We start from the raw sequence: 21,499 nt of genomic DNA, 5'->3' as shown, positions 1-21,499 counted from the left end.
CATGATCAGGAACATGGTTTTCCCTCGATGAGGCACATCTTTTGGCCTGCAGATGTGCGGACCCTTTCATTTCCCCCTGGGCGGGAAGCTGACCGTGTGATCTGCAGCAATGGAAGGGGACAGACAGATCCTTTTCCCTAATGAAAAAAAATGAAACTAAACAAAACAGTGGTCACCAGCAGAGTAAACAGGGTCTGCCTGCCCATGTCCTGCTCTTCCATGGCAATGGACTGCAACTGCAAGAGCGGAGCCTGCCTTCTCTCCTTCCCAAAATGAGATGAAAACCTCCACCAACATCCTGACTGCTACTGCAGTCACCACCACTGCAATAACCCACCAGCTTACTTCCTTTTGCTGAGCCTCCTCCCCATCTTAGGCAGATCTTTTAAGTTTGTTAGGAATGAATATACACTTGTGTGTCAGAGGATACCAACAGCAACAGTGGCCATAAACAGACGCCTACAAAAGAGCATGAACAAGCCACTCTCATATGATCTTTCCCCTGAGTGCTTTTCCAGCTTCCAACTATTTGCAGCTCAGGGGATTTCCTCATCTGATGTTGCTAACCACAGCATAAGGAAAAAATGGTATTGTGGAGCTGACTCTGGCTTCTTTGATCTATTGGCTTGTCTGTCTGTGCCAGGTTCAGCTTAAAGCAGAACATGCCCAAAGCTGCTCTAATATATGCTGGTTGATTGCAGCTCCCAGGAGACTGTCAACCTGCTGAGACTGGCTGTATGGTATGCCGGAGAATGTGCAGTGCCAGTTTTTAGCAAGCATGGTCAGTAGGATTTCTTAGATTTACTGAAGTCCTATTGTGATTTAAGACTTAGGAAAAAATAGAAGATTAAATACTCGGATGTGGGTCATCCTCGCAGCATTCCATTCCTCAAAGTCAAGTGCTTTCTTCCTGCATCAACGAAAGCAAATTTCCAACCCACAATCTATCACGTGAGCAGTTGACAAGGGACCTCAGTACATGAGCTGCGTAATGCCTCAGAATGACCCACCGCAATCTGATTTTACCACCTTCAAAATGCCTACTCAGAAAAAAACGGGCAATTTTATGGACACAGCCTCACCAAGGCAACATAACATAAGTATATTCTGTTGTGCTAGAGGATCCAATGCCATTAATTCAAAGGAAATTGTTTGTTTTACTTCAGTTTTACTTCAGGGCTGAACCCAGCAAAAAAGCATAGAATGCCTCTTTCTTGGAAAACTGCACATGTTAAAAACTAAGCTCAAGAGAGAGATTATGGCTGAGCACGAGGCAAGGTAACCTTCTACAGTCTCAAGGGAAAAAAGCAAAAGGAACAGGTTTTTTCTTCATATTTACACAGGCTTAATGAATTTTACATAAGAAAGATACAAAATTGAAGGCAAACAATGAAACACAAAGAGATCTCAAGATACATGATGAACCAAGAATTCATGCATAATATACAATATTTCAAAGGTATGTAAAACAGCAGTGTAAGAATCAGATGTTTTTGGTATATACAGAGTAATTTGTTTGGAAAGTATTTCACCGTAAGGAGCCAGAAGTTGAAGGTGCATCAGGGCACAGTAGACTTTCTGACTCCAACAGGAGAGAAGGCATCCAGGGGTTTAGGGGGAGTTCTGTATCACCTTACATTCTTGAGGATTATTTCAATAGTTTACTAATAATTTTCTCTAGAAATACTTGCATACATTGTTACAGTGGAGTGCTTAGCTAATTTAAAGATAATTAATGACCCATTAAAACTGGGCCTTGCTGAATTTAACTGTTCTTCGAGACGTCATGAGCTTAGATCTAAAGTAATTGCATAGTAGTATAGTGCTATTTCTTATTCTTCCTGCTCATCACACCTTCTTAGAGTCATTGAAGGGCCAGGTTATTTTCAGACTTAAAATCTTGTTGCAAGTCATTGAAGGAATATTGTATTTTCACATGTTATTTTTGCTCCCTTACATCAAAAGGACTTTATTTCCTAAGTAACGTCTAGCTCTGCAGAGACAAATTTCCTCTAAGGCTACATAGTATCAAACAACTTTGTCACCAAAAGTTCATTAGATCTAAAAAACTGCAAAAGAAAGAGAAATTCAGGAAACCTCCAAGTGTAATTCCTGCTTTTCACGATGGAATAAATTTATTATTGAAAAGGATATCATTATTTTGAATTGGCGGATCTGCCAATGATAAGGAGACATATCCTGAAATCAATTTTTGAAACTAAACATGTAAGACTAATCACTTTATTTCCATGCCTAACAGGTGCTGATACCAGAGGAAAAATACTAAATAGCATATGACACCCCTGAGAAGAATGTAAGATATTTATCTGCCTAAAAACCATGACAGTTGAATAGAGAAAAGGTTGTGAATATAAATGGGGAAGAAAGAGCATAAGGATGAAGGGTGAAATCCTGATGCTGCTGAAATCTATGGCATCTTGAGTTCAGTGGGAGAAGGATGTCACACCACGTGCCCTTAGCTTGGCTCCATTACAGAGCACAGGATGCCCACACTGTTCTTCCAGGTCAGAGTCCTCATAAGTGTGCCTTTTCATTTTACACGGGAAGTTTTGTTCAGGTCTTTCTCCTACAATCCTCTCTTCCTGCTGTAGTGGATGCTAGGACACAAAACCCTAGTATTTGACCCTGTTTTTAACTCAAGTCAGTCTTGCCTGCTGCCATCCCTGGGACAGATACAATTCTGGTTCCGGTGGAGGGGCTTGCAGCCTCGTCGGTATGGTCACGTTATGTGAAATACAGAGCTGCACTGGCCAGAGTAGCTGAAAATAGCAGGAAACAGAGCTGTGTGCAACCCTGCGAGGCATACAGTGCATCTACGTATGTTCAAAGTCAGGAGGTTTCGCTGCTCTGGCTGTACGTGTCAGCTGAAGTCCTGCGCACATAGATGTTTGAAGACTGACACATTCTCCCTCTCCATCTTTCTCAAATATTTTAGTCACCCAAGAAAATATACTTATGCATCTGCTGTTCCTCTGTGAAAAGATTAAAGATTAAGCTGGCTTCTGGCTGGATAAGAATGGTGAAATGTGCTACCCATAAGTAAGCTGTATATTCATGGCAGAATATTTAAAATGACCCTTATATCATAAGAAGGGATTTTAAAAAAAATCGTAACTGTAGGAATTAAGAGCATATCTCTCACATTTGAATTTCCTAGCTGATATTTGGTTGGGCTTGAGTAACTGTCACACAATAAAGCCATTAAAATTCTGTGGTTAATTTATTTCTACAGTATTAACTTTCCCATAACTCATGATGAGTATCTTGAGTTTAGATACTTCTTATAAGAACTTCTGACAGCAATAAGTTGCCTTTTCTCATGTGTTTCCTGTGGAAATGTTATTTTCTCAAAGTATAGAAGAAAAAGAGTAACTTTTAAAATAAACATGCATAGTGAATTTTTAAATAGTAACTTTGACTTTGTACAGTTGCAACCAAAATAGGGAATGATCAGCTCTTTTTTGCAATTATTTGGTTAATTATTCTGATTTGTGTATCTGGGCAGAATTCAGTAAAACAGAACCTTGGAAAATATACATCCCATTGCCAAAACAAATTTTCTCACTCCTAGAGCCATTCATTTCCTAGACAATAGGTGAGGTCAGAAGGGAAACAAGGAGTCATTCCCTTAATCCTGGCAAACCACTAATGAGCTACCATGAATCATATTCTGCTCCAGTGGAGCTGTAACTGCTTCCAGAACACCTGTATTTAGGCCAGATACAATTATGCTTGCGGGGGGAAGGCAGAGGAGTGGTGGTGTTAAAACGAGGAGGGAGAGGCATATGTGGGGAACGGAAAGAGCTAGCACAGCCAATGAAGGCTTTTTACATTAAACTACATTTCAGCTTTGGTTTTATACAATAACAGAGGAAGCTCCCAGGTTCCCCAGGAAGGCTGACTGGTTCTTTCAATAGCCGGAAGAGCCAGTGCCTAAAGCATTTAACAAGTAGTCCAACTTTTAGCTCCGTGTGTGACCACCTTTATGATCTTAAACAGATCACGTTGCTTTCTTGTGCCTCAGTTTGCCTTCTGTAATACTACAGAAATATTTCAGCTCTACAGCTGTATCCCTGTGCTTCAGGAGAACAAATGCATTAATGAACATGAGGTAACTTCATATTACTGAAATGTGGGTAAATAGAGGGCCAAAATTCAATTACCTGTCCACAGGCATGGTTGCATGATTGAAAGTGATTAAATTACTGCGGACTACCACTAAAGCAAAGTGCCTGGGAGCTTCATGGTTGAGGCGAGCTCACAGTTGCAAGCTGAATTGCTGTCATTCAGCTGACAGGCATGGGGACCTTAGCCGATCGGGCAAAACACCTGCCACTCCTCTGGAAAACCTGAGTTAGATGCTGGAAGTCAGCTGAGGAGCAGGAGTTCCTTCCACACAGGGGCCAGCTGAGAGAAGGGGATGAAGTAGACCCTGTGGAGCAGCCCACCCATCACAAACCAGGGCTCTTCTCACCCCTTCCCCAGCTTACTTCAGATGAAATGTGAATTACAGAACGGCTTGCTTCTGGCTGAATAAGGATTAGGATAGTTGTTTCTTTGTTTATTTAAAACAAAATTCAGTTCAAAAAAAATTTTTTTTTTTTGGCCTAGGATAGAGTAAAGAAAGAGAAGCCTGCAGGGTGCTAAGTTGAAGGGTTTGGGGTATATAACCATATTCCAAAGTAAATAGTAATAATTGGCAGTAGTTGCAGGAAGTACAGAAATGTGTGGGCATTCCTTATCAGCTGTGTTAGGTATTTTACTAACAGATATTGATTACTAATGTATCAGCTGGTTAAGTAGCAGTTCAGGTAGTACTTACTACTAAATTTTGGTTCTAGGAGGAAAAAAAACATATATAGGCACATACAGGCATATAACTGCCATAAGTAATAATGCTCTAGTACTCTAAAACTACAGCATTAGAGTACAGCATTGTGAATTGCTACTCAATGCTTTATAGTAGCTCAATTTTAGAAGTAAAATGTGCATTTTGTTAGTGCTTAAAGGGCTCGAGGATGCAGAAACAAACAGCAATATGGCTTTTTGTTTTAGGAGTTGAAAAAATGGCTCCTATGGTTAGGATAAGCAGGGGGTTATTTTTCTTTTTGGAGATGAAAAGGGTGTGATGGTTTCTTTAAGGACTTTTCTAAAATGTAAAATTCCTGCTTGACTCACCACGCACTCAGTTTTCAGTCCTGTCTTGATTATCAAACACACCCTACTTCTTTTCATTGAAGTATCAGTCTGTTCTAGTTGCCTGTGACTTGCCTGTTAGCAAGTACGAAAACAAAACTCGTTTACTGTCCTAGAGTTTGTGCTGGCATGAAGGGAAACTCTAGTAGACAAAGCATTCAGCAACCATCTGGAAGAAAAGAACCTCTCACAGGTTTTAGAGAAAGCTGCATTAATGCCAAACTTTCTCTCGCCAATAACCCCTTGTATAAGAAACAGTGATCAGATTTTGAGGTGTTGTGGAGGTACTGGGTTGGGTACGTAATGAAAACCTGCGGGCTTACTTTCAAGCTGCAAAACTCTTCTCTTGGTGTTTTTGTGAAGCCTTTTCCAGGACACTTCAGCTCCATTAAGACAGAGAATCCCTACCTAAACCTATTTTGGCAGAACTGCCAAGCACAAAACCACAGTGCTTGGAAACACATGCTTTAACTCTTCACTAATCTAACTCCACTGCAGTCCTCTGAGTCTCTACCCTCCAGAATAAAACCTAATTGCAGCCAGTTGTGTTGTTTCCTCCCGCTAGAGGACCCCAGGCAGGAAGATCGGATTTCACTCCCGCTACGGCTTCAGCTCTAACCACAAACACTTCCTACAGCCTTTTGGCCTCAGGAACTGGTGGTGGCTCTGCTGGGGTGTAGCAGGATGGTAACTTGCCAAACCTGATGGCACAGCAGGTCAGGCTTGCTTTCTTCTGTTCTCTGGCAGTTCTTGGAGTAAACACAGTGAGATCCCAGAAAACACTAAGCAGCCTGTTGTTTCCAAATAAGGGGTAAGGACAAACGCTGCAGCTAAGCTTACTCTTTGAACTAGTCTGCTTGCCAGAATTCCTATTCCAGTGCATACTTGGCCCATCTGCCCTAGAAGAAATTCAGCTATGCCTCTCCTTAGGGGCAGACACTGCTCTGATAAGGATGGGAAACTTTTGAGTCATCTTGGACTGTATTATACTCTTATACAGGCGTTGTGCATTTTTTTGTCCTATCTGTCCTGGTTAAAGACATGCCACTCCAGGTCGCGCACTCCTGGTTGCTGCCCACGGCTACAGCTCTGTCCGGGTTTGAAGGAGTCACTGAGAAACCGCAGTGCTACGTGGCAGCGAGGGGCACATTGACTGCCAGTACCATGGCAGGGGCGTGTGGATATGCAGAAGAGAGGGACTCACGTGGCTCGCTTTAATGTGAAATTAAACTTTCCTTGCTCTTCCAGTAGATTCATGGCAGCTAATCCTCAGCCTTTATAAAACAGTCAGGACAAATCTTCAGAAGGTCAGAAGATATCTCTGGCAGCATAAAGGCATACTGTTGCACCCAGATACACTCACTGGTCTATCTGTGAAAGCACCTGATGCGTTAATAGTGTTTAGAGCCTTGATGTTGGCCTCTCTTGCCATAGTAGGTCATGTAGAGAGAAGTGACCTGAAGAGTCAAACTGTCTGAGGGTTTATAAGCGAAATGAAGGCATCATGCACCTAAAGGCTGCAGAGCATGCTACACAAAGCAGTTAACTCAGGCTCCCAAAAAGGTCTTGGGCACCTCAAGGAGGACCTCGCAGGAGCTTTGTTCAGAGCCCCAGCCAGCCCTCAGTTCTTACCTAAATATACTATGCATTTCACATCAGTAGGTTTAAAAAAACCAAAAAACAAAAAAACTTACTCTAAAAGTAAAGGCCTGGCCCCTCTCCTCTGAGTGTGCCATAACCACTGCACCATTTTTTGTCAGGGTTGCTCCAGGCCCTGCAAGCCTCACTTTCCTTCGGGCAGCAGCATGGCTTCAGCAGGAGGAGATCAGCCCTTCTCCAGCATGGCCGGGAGCCTGCCTGCCCCATGGCTGTTCCTCAGAGATACTTCTAGGGCTTGAGCCTCCTCCCATGGCCCATGCCTCGAGGAAGCAGCCACCCCTCAGCCTGCCACCTGCAAAGCCCCAGGGTAGCTTGGCTGTGAGAGGCTGAGCTCTCCTCACCACCGTCTTCAGGTACCTGCCCACACACCCAGTGAGGCCCCGGGCTCCACAGAGTGGGCAGGAAGGGCCCCAGCTGGCCCAGGGAGCCACCTGCAGCAAGGCAGGCCCAGCCCATGCGAAGCAGTGGCCTGTGAAGGGTTAACTCCAGAGAGTGCTAATTAACACTGCAGGTGCTGCTAATTGTCCCTCCCAGGGCAATAAGAAGCAGCTGTGGGGCCCAGGCCCTGGGCTGTGGATGGTGGACCTGCTGGGAGGATGCAGAGGTTGGATGTGGGTGAGTTACCTGGTTTGCTACCATGAAGGTGCTTTGGTGTTGCTGGGGGCTGGAGGGCTGTCGCATGAGGCTCCCTGCAGTGGTTTGGCCACAAAGGCCTGAGTTTTGGGCTTGTTGGGCCTAAAACACTTCAGTGCCCTGTGTATAGGGTGAACTGCTTGCCTGGGGCATGGATGTGGTATGCTGGCCTGCCACAGGCCTCCCTGTGGCCAAGTGTCCCCCATCAGGGCTGTGTAATACCATCTGCAGTGTGGGCAGGAGCTCAGGTGTGCTGCTCCCTGCTCATGGGCCCTGGGGGCTTTGTTGCGCTGCTCCTTCCAGAGTGGCCTCTCATGGCTGGGGTGCTCCTGGTGTGACCCTTCCTCAAGAGAACAAGTTGTAGGTGAGCATGGCTTGTGCTGGACTTCATGGCTGATAACAGCCCCCATCTCATGTTACTGCAGGCATTGTCTTGAAGCAAACCATCTGCTCACCCCCTTTGCCATAGCTTGTTCTTATTGTTGTTTATATTTTTGTATTAGTCTTTTTCCTGTGAAACAGCCTGTAGATATGCTTTTGTTTCTCTCTGCCACCACCTACTTCTGATTAGTCTGAAAACTTGCTCTGCTCATCAGCATCAGTTTGTGGGGTTTAGGAGATGATCCAAACACAGTACTCTAATATTAAGACCACCTGTGCTGTGGTATGGCTCATGCTGTCCCTTTGCACACTCTGCCTTGTATAGGCTCCTCTCTGCCATGTTCTCCTCCCTAAGCTGCTGGGGAGCTTCCCTCGAGGCTGGGATTTGCAGTTGGTGGAAAACCTGGACCTTGAAGGAGGGGTGGGAGATGGTCACTTGCTATTTTTAGCATACAGATCTGTAAGATTTGTTATAACTCTTATCTTTGTAAGCTGGCCCCCTGCCTGAGAGAGAGGATAAAAGAGGCAAGCAACCTACTTGCCTTTTTTTGTTGTTTTGTTAGATGTGTGGTGAATCTTTTGCAGTTTATGGAGACCATTATAACTGCTACTGGTAGTCCCTACTGGGTTTGGTTTAAATGCTGGTCTGTCCTGAGTATTAATTCATCCTCATGCCTGATTAAGGTCCTGGAGCAGAGCTGTTGCTGAAAGCTGGAAGGATAGTGTTTTTTCTTTGCTTTTTTGACCAGTCTATAAGTATAGGGAAAACACGAGCTGAGAGCAGGAGACTAGCAGGGGTTGGGAAAGCTATCAAATAACATTATTCACGGCAGGAAGCTCCTGCTGATGCTGAGGAACTCAAAGTGGTTGGCAGCTCCTTGGAGCGCATCCCCCTTCCCATCTGTCTACCTGCCTTCCCCTCCCTGCCCCTCCGCTCAGCTCCCCTTGCGCGGGGGCAGGGGCAGCAGCTCTGCCAGAGTAGCCAGCAAGGGATATCTGACAGTTGCCAGAGCCGAGGAAACTCGTGAACCTACTGAATATGGGGGAAGGATACTGCTAAATATGGTGACTGCAAGAAGGCATGTCAAAAAAGGACTGGACTGTTGTGATAATGGGGAGTGGCTGGAGAGGTGGAGCTGGAAATGCAGATGGGAGGGGGGGGACTTCATTTGTAATAGATGGTCCATCTGCCAGATATTACTTGTCTGGTTATAACATAACTGATCTAGAGAAAGCAGATCTCCGAAACATCGGGTCCCTTCCTCTAGAGAAGAGAAGTTCTTGTAACTAAAGGGCATGCACCTTGGAAACTTTGTCCTAGATTCAAGTTCATTGAATCAAAAGCCATTTCTGCCATTACCTGAGCAGTTAATAAAATCTATTGCCTTATGATGGATTTTTTTCTGCAGGCTAGAATTGATCTGTCTTTGTTGTGATTTGTGAGACTTTTTGGGGGGAGGGGGGAAGAAACAAAATATAACCTGTATTTCTGCTGCACAGGATTTCTACTGTGCTGTTCTCCTAAGGCTTGGAAGTAACTAAAACTGCAGTGGTCACTTTTTTGATTTATTGAAAAATAAAACACACCTTATTAACATTTTAATAAAGAGAATCTCTTTGCACTGGTGCTCAGAGCTGCTCTTATTTCTCTCTGTGTAATTCCATTCTCTGAAAGGGAAAATACTATTAAAAGCTGTAAGGCATGATTTGTTAAACTGAAACTAAATGCACAAATACACCAAAGCAAAATGCGTTCTAAGGTGCTGTGTTTGTGAGAGGTGCTTGCCCAATATGTGTGATGCAAAATGGGGATGCTTTGTGAAGAAATCATCCTTGTAAAGCCATTGGTTCTGGTCATCAGACTCTATCCAATGCTTTAGTGATGATGCTGCTGATCTATTTGGGAAGTTGGCTGGCTCTCAAGGCAGAGTCTCTTCTCAAAGGCTGTTTCACAGTGAAAATATGCTCAGTGCAGCCGAGTGCATGAATGAAAAAGCCTCTGGTACCTTCTAGTCTGGCAAAATGCAGCACAAAACTCAACTTACTCTGTCCTTTCTACTGTCCCAGGTAAGAAATGTGTGTGTTTTTTCTTTGCTTTCTTTTATCTTCCTTCTCTGGTGTGTTTGGGTTTGGAAGTATTTGTAATTCAGGTCTGATTTCTTAGTAATTATGCATTGCTTGAATTACTGTTGAAAGATGCAAGATCTCTGCTATAAGCTAGTTGCTAGGAACATAGAATCTCATAGCTCCCTGCTTTACAATTAAAACAAATTTGCTGTGGGTTATGTAGTATTTTTTTTTTTCCTTTTCCCCTCTCAAGGAGGGTGGTTGGGGGAATCTTTCAAGTGTCTCGGCAGCAGCTGCAGCAGCAATATTTTTCTGGCATATCAAATGCTGCAACTTTGATTTGCCTTTTTTCCTCTGTGGCTTTTGCCGGGTAGTAGGCTTATAGGTTGTTATAGGAGGCTCACATTATTTATTGCTTTTTCTTTTTTAAAAAAAAAAGGAGGGGAGGAATGGGGAGGGGGAATAAAATCAGACCTTGCAAAAGGTTCCCGTCCCTGTGCGCTCTCTTGATAGATGTGTAATACTCTGTTAGTGACTTGCTATGTAGCCTTTCTCTTATTAAATGTAATAGATCCCCCTCTGCCAGAAAGCAGAGGAAAAAACAGCCAGCCTTAAAATCACGGAGCTGCTAAAGCTGCTGCTGCTGTCAGTCAAGGGAAGGGACTCGCTGGGCTCGGACTTCTCAATTCCTCCTCGTTGCTCTTTCCCTCCCGCTACTATTATGGGGCTCACTTTTTGAACGCGCCCTGGGAGGTTCGAGGATCCTTTGTTGTTGTCCAGCATAAACGCATCTCCTTTTCTGCCTTAAGAGCCCTGTAAACTCTTGCATTTAGTGACCAGCATCCTGTGCCCTGAGTTAGAGATAAAAGTTAATTCGTCTTTCACTTGGGATTGAGCGCTTTTGTTAACCCTTAGGGGGTTGGTAGGTGTTAGTGCCGAACTAACTTGGGATGCTGAGCCTGTGCGCTTGTGTTCGTGTGACTGCAGTCTCCAGAAAGAATTTAGTCTGCTTTTTCAAAACGGCATGGTAAGGAGAAAATGGTATTGGGAGAGCTTTACTGCTGAAGGGAGACATGCCAAGAGCCTGTAAGTAGGAGGCAGCTGGATGAGCTGAGCACATAAAATGCTGCAGATCAAAGCTAGGATGTTTGGGTGCTAGCTCAGCCGGATGAGGAGTGAAAGCATGCCCCTGGATGGCTGAAGTTATGGGGCAATGGGAGATGGTGACTGGAGGCTCATGTGAGTGAGCCCAGAGGTGTGTGGGTGGCTCGGACTTACAGCCCCGCTTCAGGGAGTGTAATAAATGAGATTATGTTGGGGATCCGAGTCCTTGCTTAGCCAGAGTGAGTGAAGCTGCTTGGGGTCACAGGTGCAAGTGCCTGAACACGCCGGTGAAGAATGTGGTTGAGGTGCCAGAGCAGTGTGTGCTGGGGCTGCATGCAGGGTTTCTCGCAGGGCCTCCCCAGCGGCTTGGGCTGAAGCTGGCAGACGGTGCAGGAGGGCTCTCTGGTGGGCTGTGAGCCAGGTGTCCGCCGAGGCCAGCTCCAGCGAGCGGGAATGCTGCTATTCCTGGTGAGGACGGACAGCTTCAGCAGGCTGGGAATGCCCGGAAGGTGCTGGGAGGAGAAGCTGTGAAAGTGGGCTGAGACCCGAGCGTGGGCTGGGGCTGCCAGGACAGGCAGCTGGGTGCAGCGAGTGCCTTGGAGGCAGCCTGCGGCTAGGCCACCCTGGTGCCCTCGACCTCAGGCTTGAAACCTGCCCTCTGCGCTGCGGTTTGGTTGGTTTTTCTCCATGAGTTCAAGTTCTTTTTGCCCGTTCCTTCTAGCACGCTGTACTGAATTAATTGGCTTGAGTTAAGACTTTCTTTAGCAGCCCCTCACTGGAAAAGCAGTGTGTTTCTGACGGTGAAGAACAGATTTCCAAGGCCTATTAAGCCATGTAGCTTCTGTTGTTGTAAAATTGGTAATTACTTTCATTTTTTTCCAGGATCAGGTGTATAGCACCTTGTAAAATTGCAAGGTGTACTTTATTCTTAACTTGCAGCAGTAGTTCAGAGTTTAAGCTCTGACTTGCTGGTTTGAGAGGAGCTTGTAGTGCTTTAATATAGCTCTGTATTGAAGCGTTCAATTTGTGCTCCACCTTCTTCATTAGCCTATGTAGCTTTATTTGGCAATGCCTCTACATGGTGATTTTACACATCCCTTAGTTTAACTTCAACGTGATATATATCAGCTAATTCATTACGAAATGAATGTGACTTGTACTGAGGAAGGATATACAAATCTGTTTTTTGGGAACGATATGGCTGGATGCTGACATGTTAGGGTATGAATTACAGGTGATGGCATGTCAGGGAAGAAGAAAAGAGAAATATTATATGCTCTTCAGCTTTTCTTTGACACAGCACATGCACAGCTTCCATGTGACAGGAAAAGTAAACAGAAGAATGTGAGAAACAACATATTAAACAAGTGCAGCCATCTGGCAGTGTAGTGGTTGTAACACATTTTGCTAGGATTTTTTCGTAAGTTGTTGTTGTTGTTTTCCCTCTGTCAGCAGTAGCAATAATGGCTCCCATAGTACAGTGCTAGTGGAACTAGCAAAGCTCAATTTCGATAAAATGACTTCTGAACAATAGCAATCCAGTAATGTAATATTTTCTGTGGAAGTAGAGGAAAGGAAGATCTCCGTTTCAAAATAACGATGGCAAAGTTTGCAGTCTAGAAAAAGTCTGAGAAAATTACTGGGCTCAGGAGAACATGAACTGGTAAAAACTAGTCTCCTTTTTACTTAAAAGGTCATTTATAAAACTGGTATATTGCCTTATTTTCTTGGTCTGCATTTAATTTGATTGAGTTTGTTAAATATGGAAAAGCCTCCCTTTGAGGCATTAAAAGGAGGAAGATGTTAATGGGAAGCTCATCACACAAACCCACTTTATGAGCTGCTTTGTTGATGAAGGTTGTATTAAACAGGTGGGTGATAAATGTTTTTTTTTCCCCTCTCCTACAAAGGTTTAATCTACCCTGCTACTGATTGTGCCATTTCCACTGAGGGGAAAATTGAATGTTATTTTAACTGGAGCAGCTGAAAGATGTTTCAAGGAACCCTTTAATTCATAATCGCCTTTAAAACTGCAAAGCATATCTGTAAGATAATCATATCTATATTATATTCATTGATCTAAACTTGACAATAAAAGCTGAGTGTAATCTGGTAGTTCGAGTTGCACAGTTAACTATAAAATATGCAGTTAGTAGTAAATACCTACAGAGTTTTAAAATCAAACAGGGGATTTTCCAACTTTCCCTAAAGGATATTTTCTAAAGTTTATATATAGAAGTATTTATCTGTTCTAAAACAGAAGTTGTTCAAAGGACTGCTTTTCTGTATTAACGCATTTGATGCAGACAGATGAATCTAACAATCTGTGAGTAAAGTGTACAAGTTGAAGAAAAATCATTGTTTGATAGCTCTAATAGCTCAAGTTCCACTGGGTATGACTAAATGGATCAGGAAAAAACTACAGATTTTTTGCAAGTTTGTCGATATAGTGAGCAGAGAATTAGTCCTGGAACAGTTTTCCAAATACATAGCCCACATTGCTGCACTCTTAACTTATCCTTTATTTTTCAAATTTCTCCAGAAGAGGGCTCCATGTGCAGCTTGAAAGTCAACACCAATATGTAAAAAGCAAGAGAAATTTATCAGCTTCAAGGGGGGGGGGGGGGGGGGGGGAAGAAAAATCTTGCTCACACCTACTTTGCTGAAATAACATTAAAGGATTATGTTCAAGTTCTCATCAAACATTTCCCTCCTGTATCTTGTAGGTCTTGCTCTATTTAAGATGCTTTATTATTTCAGAAGAAAGAATTCTGCATATCTTGTGTTATATCTGAGCATTTTCAAAAAAAGTTAAACTCCACTGCCAATTATTATGTGGAATTACTTGTATTGGTGAGTGTTTTGTGAGCCTGCTAACACTCTTAATCCTGACTGCTTCAGGCCATCTTTTTTTTGACTCTGCAGTTAAAAAGACCTTCCTCTTGCATATCCCAGTCAAAAGATGTATCTCCCAAAACACAGAGCTGTTCTAGCAGTCGTGCTATACCATGCTGTTTGTCAAATGCTGCCTTGGAGGGAAGTATGGTCTCTGCATTAGTATGACTCCTGGCAATGACTCTAACCTCTTTAAGATGTGCTTACTCAGGAGCTGACCAGACTCCTTACTGATAAGGAAAGGTGACTTGATACAGTAGAAGAGTGGAAACAGGTCATGCAAATGCTGCTAGAGTTATGGCATTGCAATTAAAACCACTTTGTTTACTACTTGCAACAGCATCCTTCTAGTCAAGAGGTAGCTCAGACAAGGTGTTGGGCCGTGGGTTCTGTTTCTGTTGGCTGGAAACTGAAGAAGTTTATTTTGTCACATGTAATATATTTGTGCTGCTGACCATGGGGGATGCTGACTTGATTCTTGGTGACTTGTTAGCTAAGAAACAAGTATTTCTAAAAGGCATCTTTATAGACTAATGTAACAGGAACCGTTAAACTCTGTGGAAACAATGGCGATGGCTCTTCAGAGAGACGTGAAGCTCTGCCTTTTACTTTCTTCCTATTAATGACTGGGTAAGTAGGCTTCTCCTGTTTTTCCCATATGTAAGGGCAAGCTGGATAGCAGAACTGTTTCAGTTATACTCTTCCTGCATCATAGCTGTAGTCACATTTCTTATCTTCAGCTGCTGGATTGTACCTGTGTGTGAGGATTTTGGCTGAGATTTGAGAGTTCCTAGGCCAGTTTAAGACTTTGGGGGGAAGAGGGAAGGTGAAGCAAAAATGAGGCTAATGGAGTGGTCTGACTAGTTCCAGGGAAAACACTATTCTGCTTTGATAGATACTAGTGCTAGCATATATGGCACTAGTGTTATAGCCGGCAAAGTTTCCTTTGTGTAAGCAAAAGGACCATCAGCACATCTTCACTGGGGAGGAGAGATGGGAAGAGAAGAGGTATTTACTGTAATTAGGAGACGGTGGGCTAGAGCTCTTCCCTTTTTACTCTGGATGGAGTTAGTGGGTTTTTGATGACGGCTGTATTGTTGCCCTGCACCTTACTCTAATCATGGGTTGGACTGGGCCAGCCAGATGGGAGACTGCTTTTCTGTCACTCTGCATGTCCAGCAGCTAGTGCCATGGTAGTGTATACAAACCAGTAGGCTATTAAATGCCTAAATAATAATAATAAAGGGGTGGAAAAATAAGTCTGTTGCTTTGTTAACCAAGGCTTCGTTGTTCAAGGGTCTCAGGTTTCCCTGCTGCTTGTTTGTTAGTGTTGACTTATATGGCTTGTATTCTCTGTCAAAGGGGTTCTTGAAAAGCCTTACTGTTTTGTGCGAAGGGAACTCATTTCCCCTAATACCTTACCCAGTATTTTTGCACTGTTAATTTTCCTGGCTAAAGAAAAAGAGGAATTTAAGACTTAATTTGGAGTTGGTTAAAACTGTTCTAAGAACAAACTAAAATAAACACGCGCTATTGAGTGAGGTGTGGAAGAATCTCTTCAGCACATGGCAGTTCAGTATCTGTAACCACTTGGAAAAGCTGATTAAGGTGTTTAAATAACTTCTGATATCTATAAGCATCCATTTATGGGTGTCTAAATAGTATCTTAAAGGGGCCTTGTTTTTTAAGGAAGTTTTGAGGAGCCTTGAAACTGGGCACTCATCAGCGGTTCTATGCAATTTATAACAGCTTTTATTGCCTAAGCTTTCTCGGACTCCACTTGATAAAGGTGCTGTTCCCAAAATTATCAGTGCTTGTGATGATGTTTTTTAACTAATAATAGCTCTCTTTAGACTAACCTGCTTTGTTCTCTTGCTGTCAACAACTAATATTTAATTTCTTATTGGTAATTAGCAGTCTGGTATGTTATGAAGAGTAAGTAACTCTTCTACTTTTGAATCTTATGGGCTAATAAGAATACAGACAAACTGCATTTCCAAAAGTTTAAGCAAGTTTTTTTGGCAAATGAGCACTCATGGCAGATGGACCTCACAGTACTTGTCTGTAAGAAGGACTCAAAATGCTGAAAACCACAGTTACTAGGGCTATCAATCTGTCATAGCACTGTTCTTCTGGCTGCATACAAAGAAAAATGTATCAAGGTTGGAGCGAATTATAGGATTAAATCTTGAATTTAGAGTGTAAAAGATGCTCACTTGCAAACATCTATATCTGTTAAGTTGTTCTCGGCTATTACTTACTACTTGTGTGCTGAAGCTTGCTCTTGAAGGTTATCCCCTTCTTTCCCTTGTTAAGTGAGTCCTCCTATTTGCTCCAGCACAAAGTCAGCAAGGGGAGCTGGAAACGCTGCTGAAGGAGTGCTGTTAATATATGGTATCAGTAGTCCTCTTCATAGATAATAACAAAATGTGTGTCAGAGGTAGAGGAGGAATGATAACTTCTCATACTGCTTCAGATCAGTCCATAAAGTCTTTGCTAGCACATTGAGTTTTGTTTGGATCACTATAGAGCAAAAAGCATGTTAGAACATACTTAATGTGTTGATAATCGGCTCATCTACTTTATAGACTCTTCATCGATTTCTCTTCAGTGTCTTGGCATAACTTGGAATTGTAAGAAGAGTCTGTTCAAACTGTCTTAGACTCCTGAGCAGAGTCAAATGCAGGGGATTTCTGAACCTCCTAAGAGTAAAATAAAGGCTGCTGGCCTTTGCTGTAGTCACAGTACATAGACAAAGTCTAAGCTGCTATAAATTCATTTAGATCCACTAGGGAGCTAGCCCAACTTCCATGAATTAGGAGTGTGATCCATAGCTTGTATATACACAGTGTTCAAGGATGGGAAAAATATCACAAAGTTATCTGTTCCCCAGCTTATTTTAATTTGCTTGGTATAGGATGGTCATTAAAGTGCAATAGACACATTCCAGCTTTGAGCCAACTATTAGTAATGGCTTGGAGAAACAAACAAAACCCTGGGAACAGTTTTCCCAAAATCTTCCATCTTTCCCTGACAAACTTGCTGGCTTTGAGCACCAAATAAGGTGTTTGCAGTCATGTCTCTGGCGACAGCCCTCTGTTTTCCCTGAGGGACTGCACATTATCAAACAAACAGCTATATCAAAATACGAGAGCTGAACATACAGCTGCTGTATAGTTGACAAAGCAGGAAATCCAAAGCATCTGGTACTTCGCTATCTAAGTGAAAGGAGATGGAATTAGCTGTTTGAATCTGATGGGCCTTTCCTCCCAGTAAAACCCATTGTTTCTCAGCTCTATCGGAGGAAGCTGAGTAACTCCAACTGCTCCATGTGGTAGGAGTGGTTATCTCGGCTGCAGATTTGAGGAGCTTAGCATAGTTAGGTAACTCTGGCCAAATTAAAATGCATTCAGTCTGGCTTTCTGCCAAGATAAGATCATTGGTCTCAAGTGCCAGAAAGTCATGGATATTATCTGCTATCCCTATCCAGGTGACGTGCAAAAGAGGGGAAAAACAAAAAACTTCAGGTAAAGGTAAACAAGAATGAAGTTAAAATAGAACAGTGCATGAAAATTGGTATGTGCTATGGGGCATTTTTATTAGCCTGCTACCTGAAGGCTGGATTTGTCAGTCCAGGTGGTTTTATTCTTTCCAGAATGTCTTGTTTTTGTAATTGACCTGACTGAGCTAACTGAGGCTCTGAACTCTAGGTAAATCTTAACCTGTGAATATCAATAGTCTTATTAATCTACTGAAATAAAGCCCTGACCTAAATACTGAAATAGTTAGGTAAGTTTTTTGACCACCTTTCATTAATATACAATGGTATAATTGTAGAAAATATTACTTGGTGAGATGAAGGTTTAAGGATGGTGGTTGAAGTCTGGCATAAGTAGTACACCTTTTGCACCCATCTGCAATACTGTTCTGAAATGGATAAGGGACTGATGTTTGATTCCATTTTTGGAATCATTATTTTTTTTACTTTTTTTTAATTAAAAGGTCTCATTCAAAAATGATTAAGCAGAGTACAATCTCCAGGTTTTAGATGTCATCAGTAGTCTTCTCTTAATTGTTGGGTCTATGCAATTTGGTTATCAATGCAGAAGTGTAGCATTCTGTGCAGTGGTGGTACTGATTATTGCAATCTAGCAAAGCAGCAGCTTTTTAAATCATAATTTCACAGCAGCGTGTTACCAGGAAATGAGGTAAGGATGTCCTGCTATGCTGGCAATAAAGTATGACTCTTGTATCTTATGGAAGTGACGTCTGGTCTTGCATATCTCAACTGAAGTTTTCTGAGTTTGCAGCAGCAAACTATTGTTGCTCATATTGACAGGGGAACAGGTCCTCAGCTGGCATGGATTGAGTGCATTGCCCTGCTTTGCATTAGCTAGGTGAAGGATGGTTAGTATAAATGCCTTGTGTATTTCTACAGTGTACATATTGGGAGGTTTACACGGCTTCTAAAACTATTATAATCTGAGCACCTTGCAAATGGTAATGGATTTATCCTTGCTTCCTTAAAATAAATGCTGAGTTACGACAGGAACATTATTCTGAAATGGGAGACAGCCTCCAACATGTGCCTCTTTGATGACTTTAGTTCTATTATGTTGATTGAGTAATGATGTAGGCTGCTGTCATTTTTGCTGCTATATATTGATTCAGTAGTGACAGTTCGTTGTATTACCCAAAGATTAACCCTGATTGGTGGAAGCGCAGAAGAAATTCAGTTTTCAGGCCAATCAAACTGGTGCCTGTATTTTTCAATAATTCTACTGAACTCTCAAGAACCTAGCTATGACTTGCTGAAGAACTACATACACTGTTCAACTGATAACAGTTTTTATTTCCATATAGTAGAAACTTAAGTCAGCAGTAACTGTACAGAATTCCTTTGGGTATAAGGAAAATGGTGTGTACTTGCTTATAACTGAGGTATGTATAATGGCTGCTGGCAGAAGGGTCTGTTGGAACTGAGGAGGAGGATGGGGCTGGCAGTGCCATATACTCGCAGCATCTGGGGCTAGAGTAGATGGTGTAGACAGCAGCAGGTGATGTACAATCAGATATGCTTCCAATGCCTGGGTAGGGGAGAGGTGTCAGATAACTTGCACTGCAATGTAAGACCTGCTCCCAACAGCACGGTATTCCCCCACCAAGTCTACTGATAAATAGTAGACCAAGTCTACTCTTCCCATCCCTCAGAGTGTAGGAGATGGAGGAAGGGCTACCTAAAGGCTGCGCTGCTAGTAGATGAGCTGCCTGGTAGTGGCTGTTCCAGTCCCCTGTTGAGCTCCTGGAATTGATGTTGCTGTCAGAAAGCATTGTTGTTAGTGAGGTGCACCTAAATGCTGGAACTCCTTTTTGGAATTGGTGGTGGGTTGTAGGAGGAGAGCCCCAAACATGAGAATTTGTAGACCTGCACAGACTATTAAAAGCTAATGTCTGACTCTGGGGAGCAGCTGTCTCTCCCCAGTTGGTAATGTCCCTCAGAGATGAGGATCATCTTATATTTGCTTCTCCAGAACATTATTTTCAGTGCTATATTCCTTCATGAGTCAAAGGCATACAAGTGTAGCATCTGTTTCTTGTCTTCTGTGCGTGGGAACTAAGCATTGATTATGGATGACTGAATGAGTCTGGATAAAATAGAAACAAAGCTGGTTCTCTGCCAGAACTCATGCTGAACCTGAACAAAACCTTTTTTCCAACTTGTTCTTGACTTCTGATTTTTCTGAATGCTCTATTTGTGGGGTCTAGCTGGGATGTGAAGCAAGCAAATGTGAGCATGCATAGCATGAGCAGTTCTCCCTTCCTTACCTCCAGGCTGACTGGAAGCACCAGAATATCTATAATTTCCTTGTTCAAATTACTCTTTGCTCCAGTTCATCTGCTCCAAAAAATTCAGATAGTCTCAGAATGCTTTTAGTTTTTCTATTCAGACTTTCCTCCAGAGCTTCTAGTGACTAGAAAAAAAATTGCCACTTAGAGGATGGTTTATTTTTACTACCCTGTTTTAACTTGTCTCCAAGATGGACTTCACTAAGCCCTTTTTGAAGTCGCTCCCTGTTCTGTTTCATGGTTCTTATAATGTTTGGATGTATTTCTTTTTTGCTGGTAGATGAGAAGATGAAGGGGGTTTTCCTGCTGCAAAAAAGAAAAGCAGATTGTCCTAAGGAAAATCACGTTCATAGAGTACTTTGCATAGATCCTGTTTAATCTGTAGGCTACCCAGGGAAAATAACTAAAGGTTAGAATTTAATACCAAAGTAATTCCAGGCAATGTGGTAGGCAAATATGAATGTTTTACTATTATTACTTGTATTTCTGGCCCAAGCCTTGTGCATTTTTTTTGTTGTCTTTGTATTAACTAATAAAAATGCTGTTGCAGCTGAAAACTATTTTTAACAGGAGCATTAAGAACTTCTCAAGTACGAATGAAGAGTGGGTTTGATGGGCATGCCTTTGCCCCCATAGGAAGCAGAGATGTTATTCAAAGAATTAACCTGTTTCCATATACTCTGGGACTTTGTTCTCTTATGACCTGCCTTCTTTCTCCCCCATTCTTAAGGTAACCTAGTTTTAGCTGCATAAGTAGAAAAGAATTAACTTGGCTCCAAGTTTTCTGACTGCCCTATTAATGGTTTGAAGTTGTTGACTCTTAAAAGAAGTACCAGTGTAATTATTTAGTAATGCACTTGCTGACATAGCTGCTCAATTTCTTGTCCCTTTCCTTATGCTAACAAAGGAATATGACAAAGATCAAACCTTAACACACCAAATGGGAAGGGAGAATGGAACAAGGCAAGAGGACTAAACGGAATTCAATGCTCTGTAATTTTGTTTTGCAGCTGCTAGGGCTTTAGAAATAGACTTTTATGTTTCTGCTATGCTTAAGGAATATATATTGGAATAGAGCTCAGAGTCCAATCTGATTTTTGCATGTTACTGAATACATGGAAAACCAGGAATCTGGTCTGTGAGTTCAGGCTGACACTTATGTCTAGAGCTTGTCCTCATACCTAGGTCTGAACTTCTTGGCATCAAGAAACAGCAGTACTTATACACCAGCATGCTACAAAATTGGAGTAGAGTCAGGTAATTTAATTCTTTGTAAACGCTGTATCTGTTCCCAGGCTCCAAACGCTTATTAGCTGCCTAACCATAGAATGAGTTTCTCTTCTACATTTTATATTTTGGTGGGACTTTTTAGTTGTTTGCTGTATGTCTTGATGATATTTATCTATATGCCGCTTTGATACAGCGTTCGTGGTCATGAAATCCACTGTACTGGTGCTCTGGGACACTTGTTACAGGCATAGATGAACTAAATTTTAAGAGATGCCTTTCCTTCCCCATCCAACTAGTCAGAAGAATGGGAAAGGGAAGAGGACAGGACAGCCGGAGGGATAAGGTGTGAGTCTAAACAAAGCTGTCACAGCAGGAGAGCTCCTTGCAGTTTTGAAACTGCATGTTACTGTGTATATATATCTTTGTGCATGCACACACGCACATACATAACATGTGTGTGTGTACA

The 21,499-nt window shown here is 42.4% G+C and overlaps 1 protein-coding gene across 2 annotated transcripts in view; it reads left to right on the top strand.

Moving 5' to 3' along the window:
• Positions 1–9,794: 9,794 nt before the first annotated feature.
• CDH13 (cadherin 13) overlaps positions 9,795–21,499 on the top strand; it is a 505,047-nt gene continuing 493,342 nt past the window's right edge. For both annotated transcript variants that reach the window (XM_009682913.2, XM_068956075.1), the window contains exon 1: positions 9,795–9,957. In XM_009682913.2, coding sequence (XP_009681208.1) covers positions 9,913–9,957 — 45 coding nt within the window. In that variant the 5' untranslated portion in view covers positions 9,795–9,912. The remainder of the gene's footprint in view (positions 9,958–21,499) is intronic.

Source organism: Struthio camelus, chromosome 10 (assembly GCF_040807025.1).
Source record: "Struthio camelus isolate bStrCam1 chromosome 10, bStrCam1.hap1, whole genome shotgun sequence".
In the NCBI taxonomy this organism is placed as follows: domain Eukaryota; kingdom Metazoa; phylum Chordata; class Aves; order Struthioniformes; family Struthionidae; genus Struthio; species Struthio camelus.
This window is presented reverse-complemented; position numbering and strand designations above follow the sequence as displayed.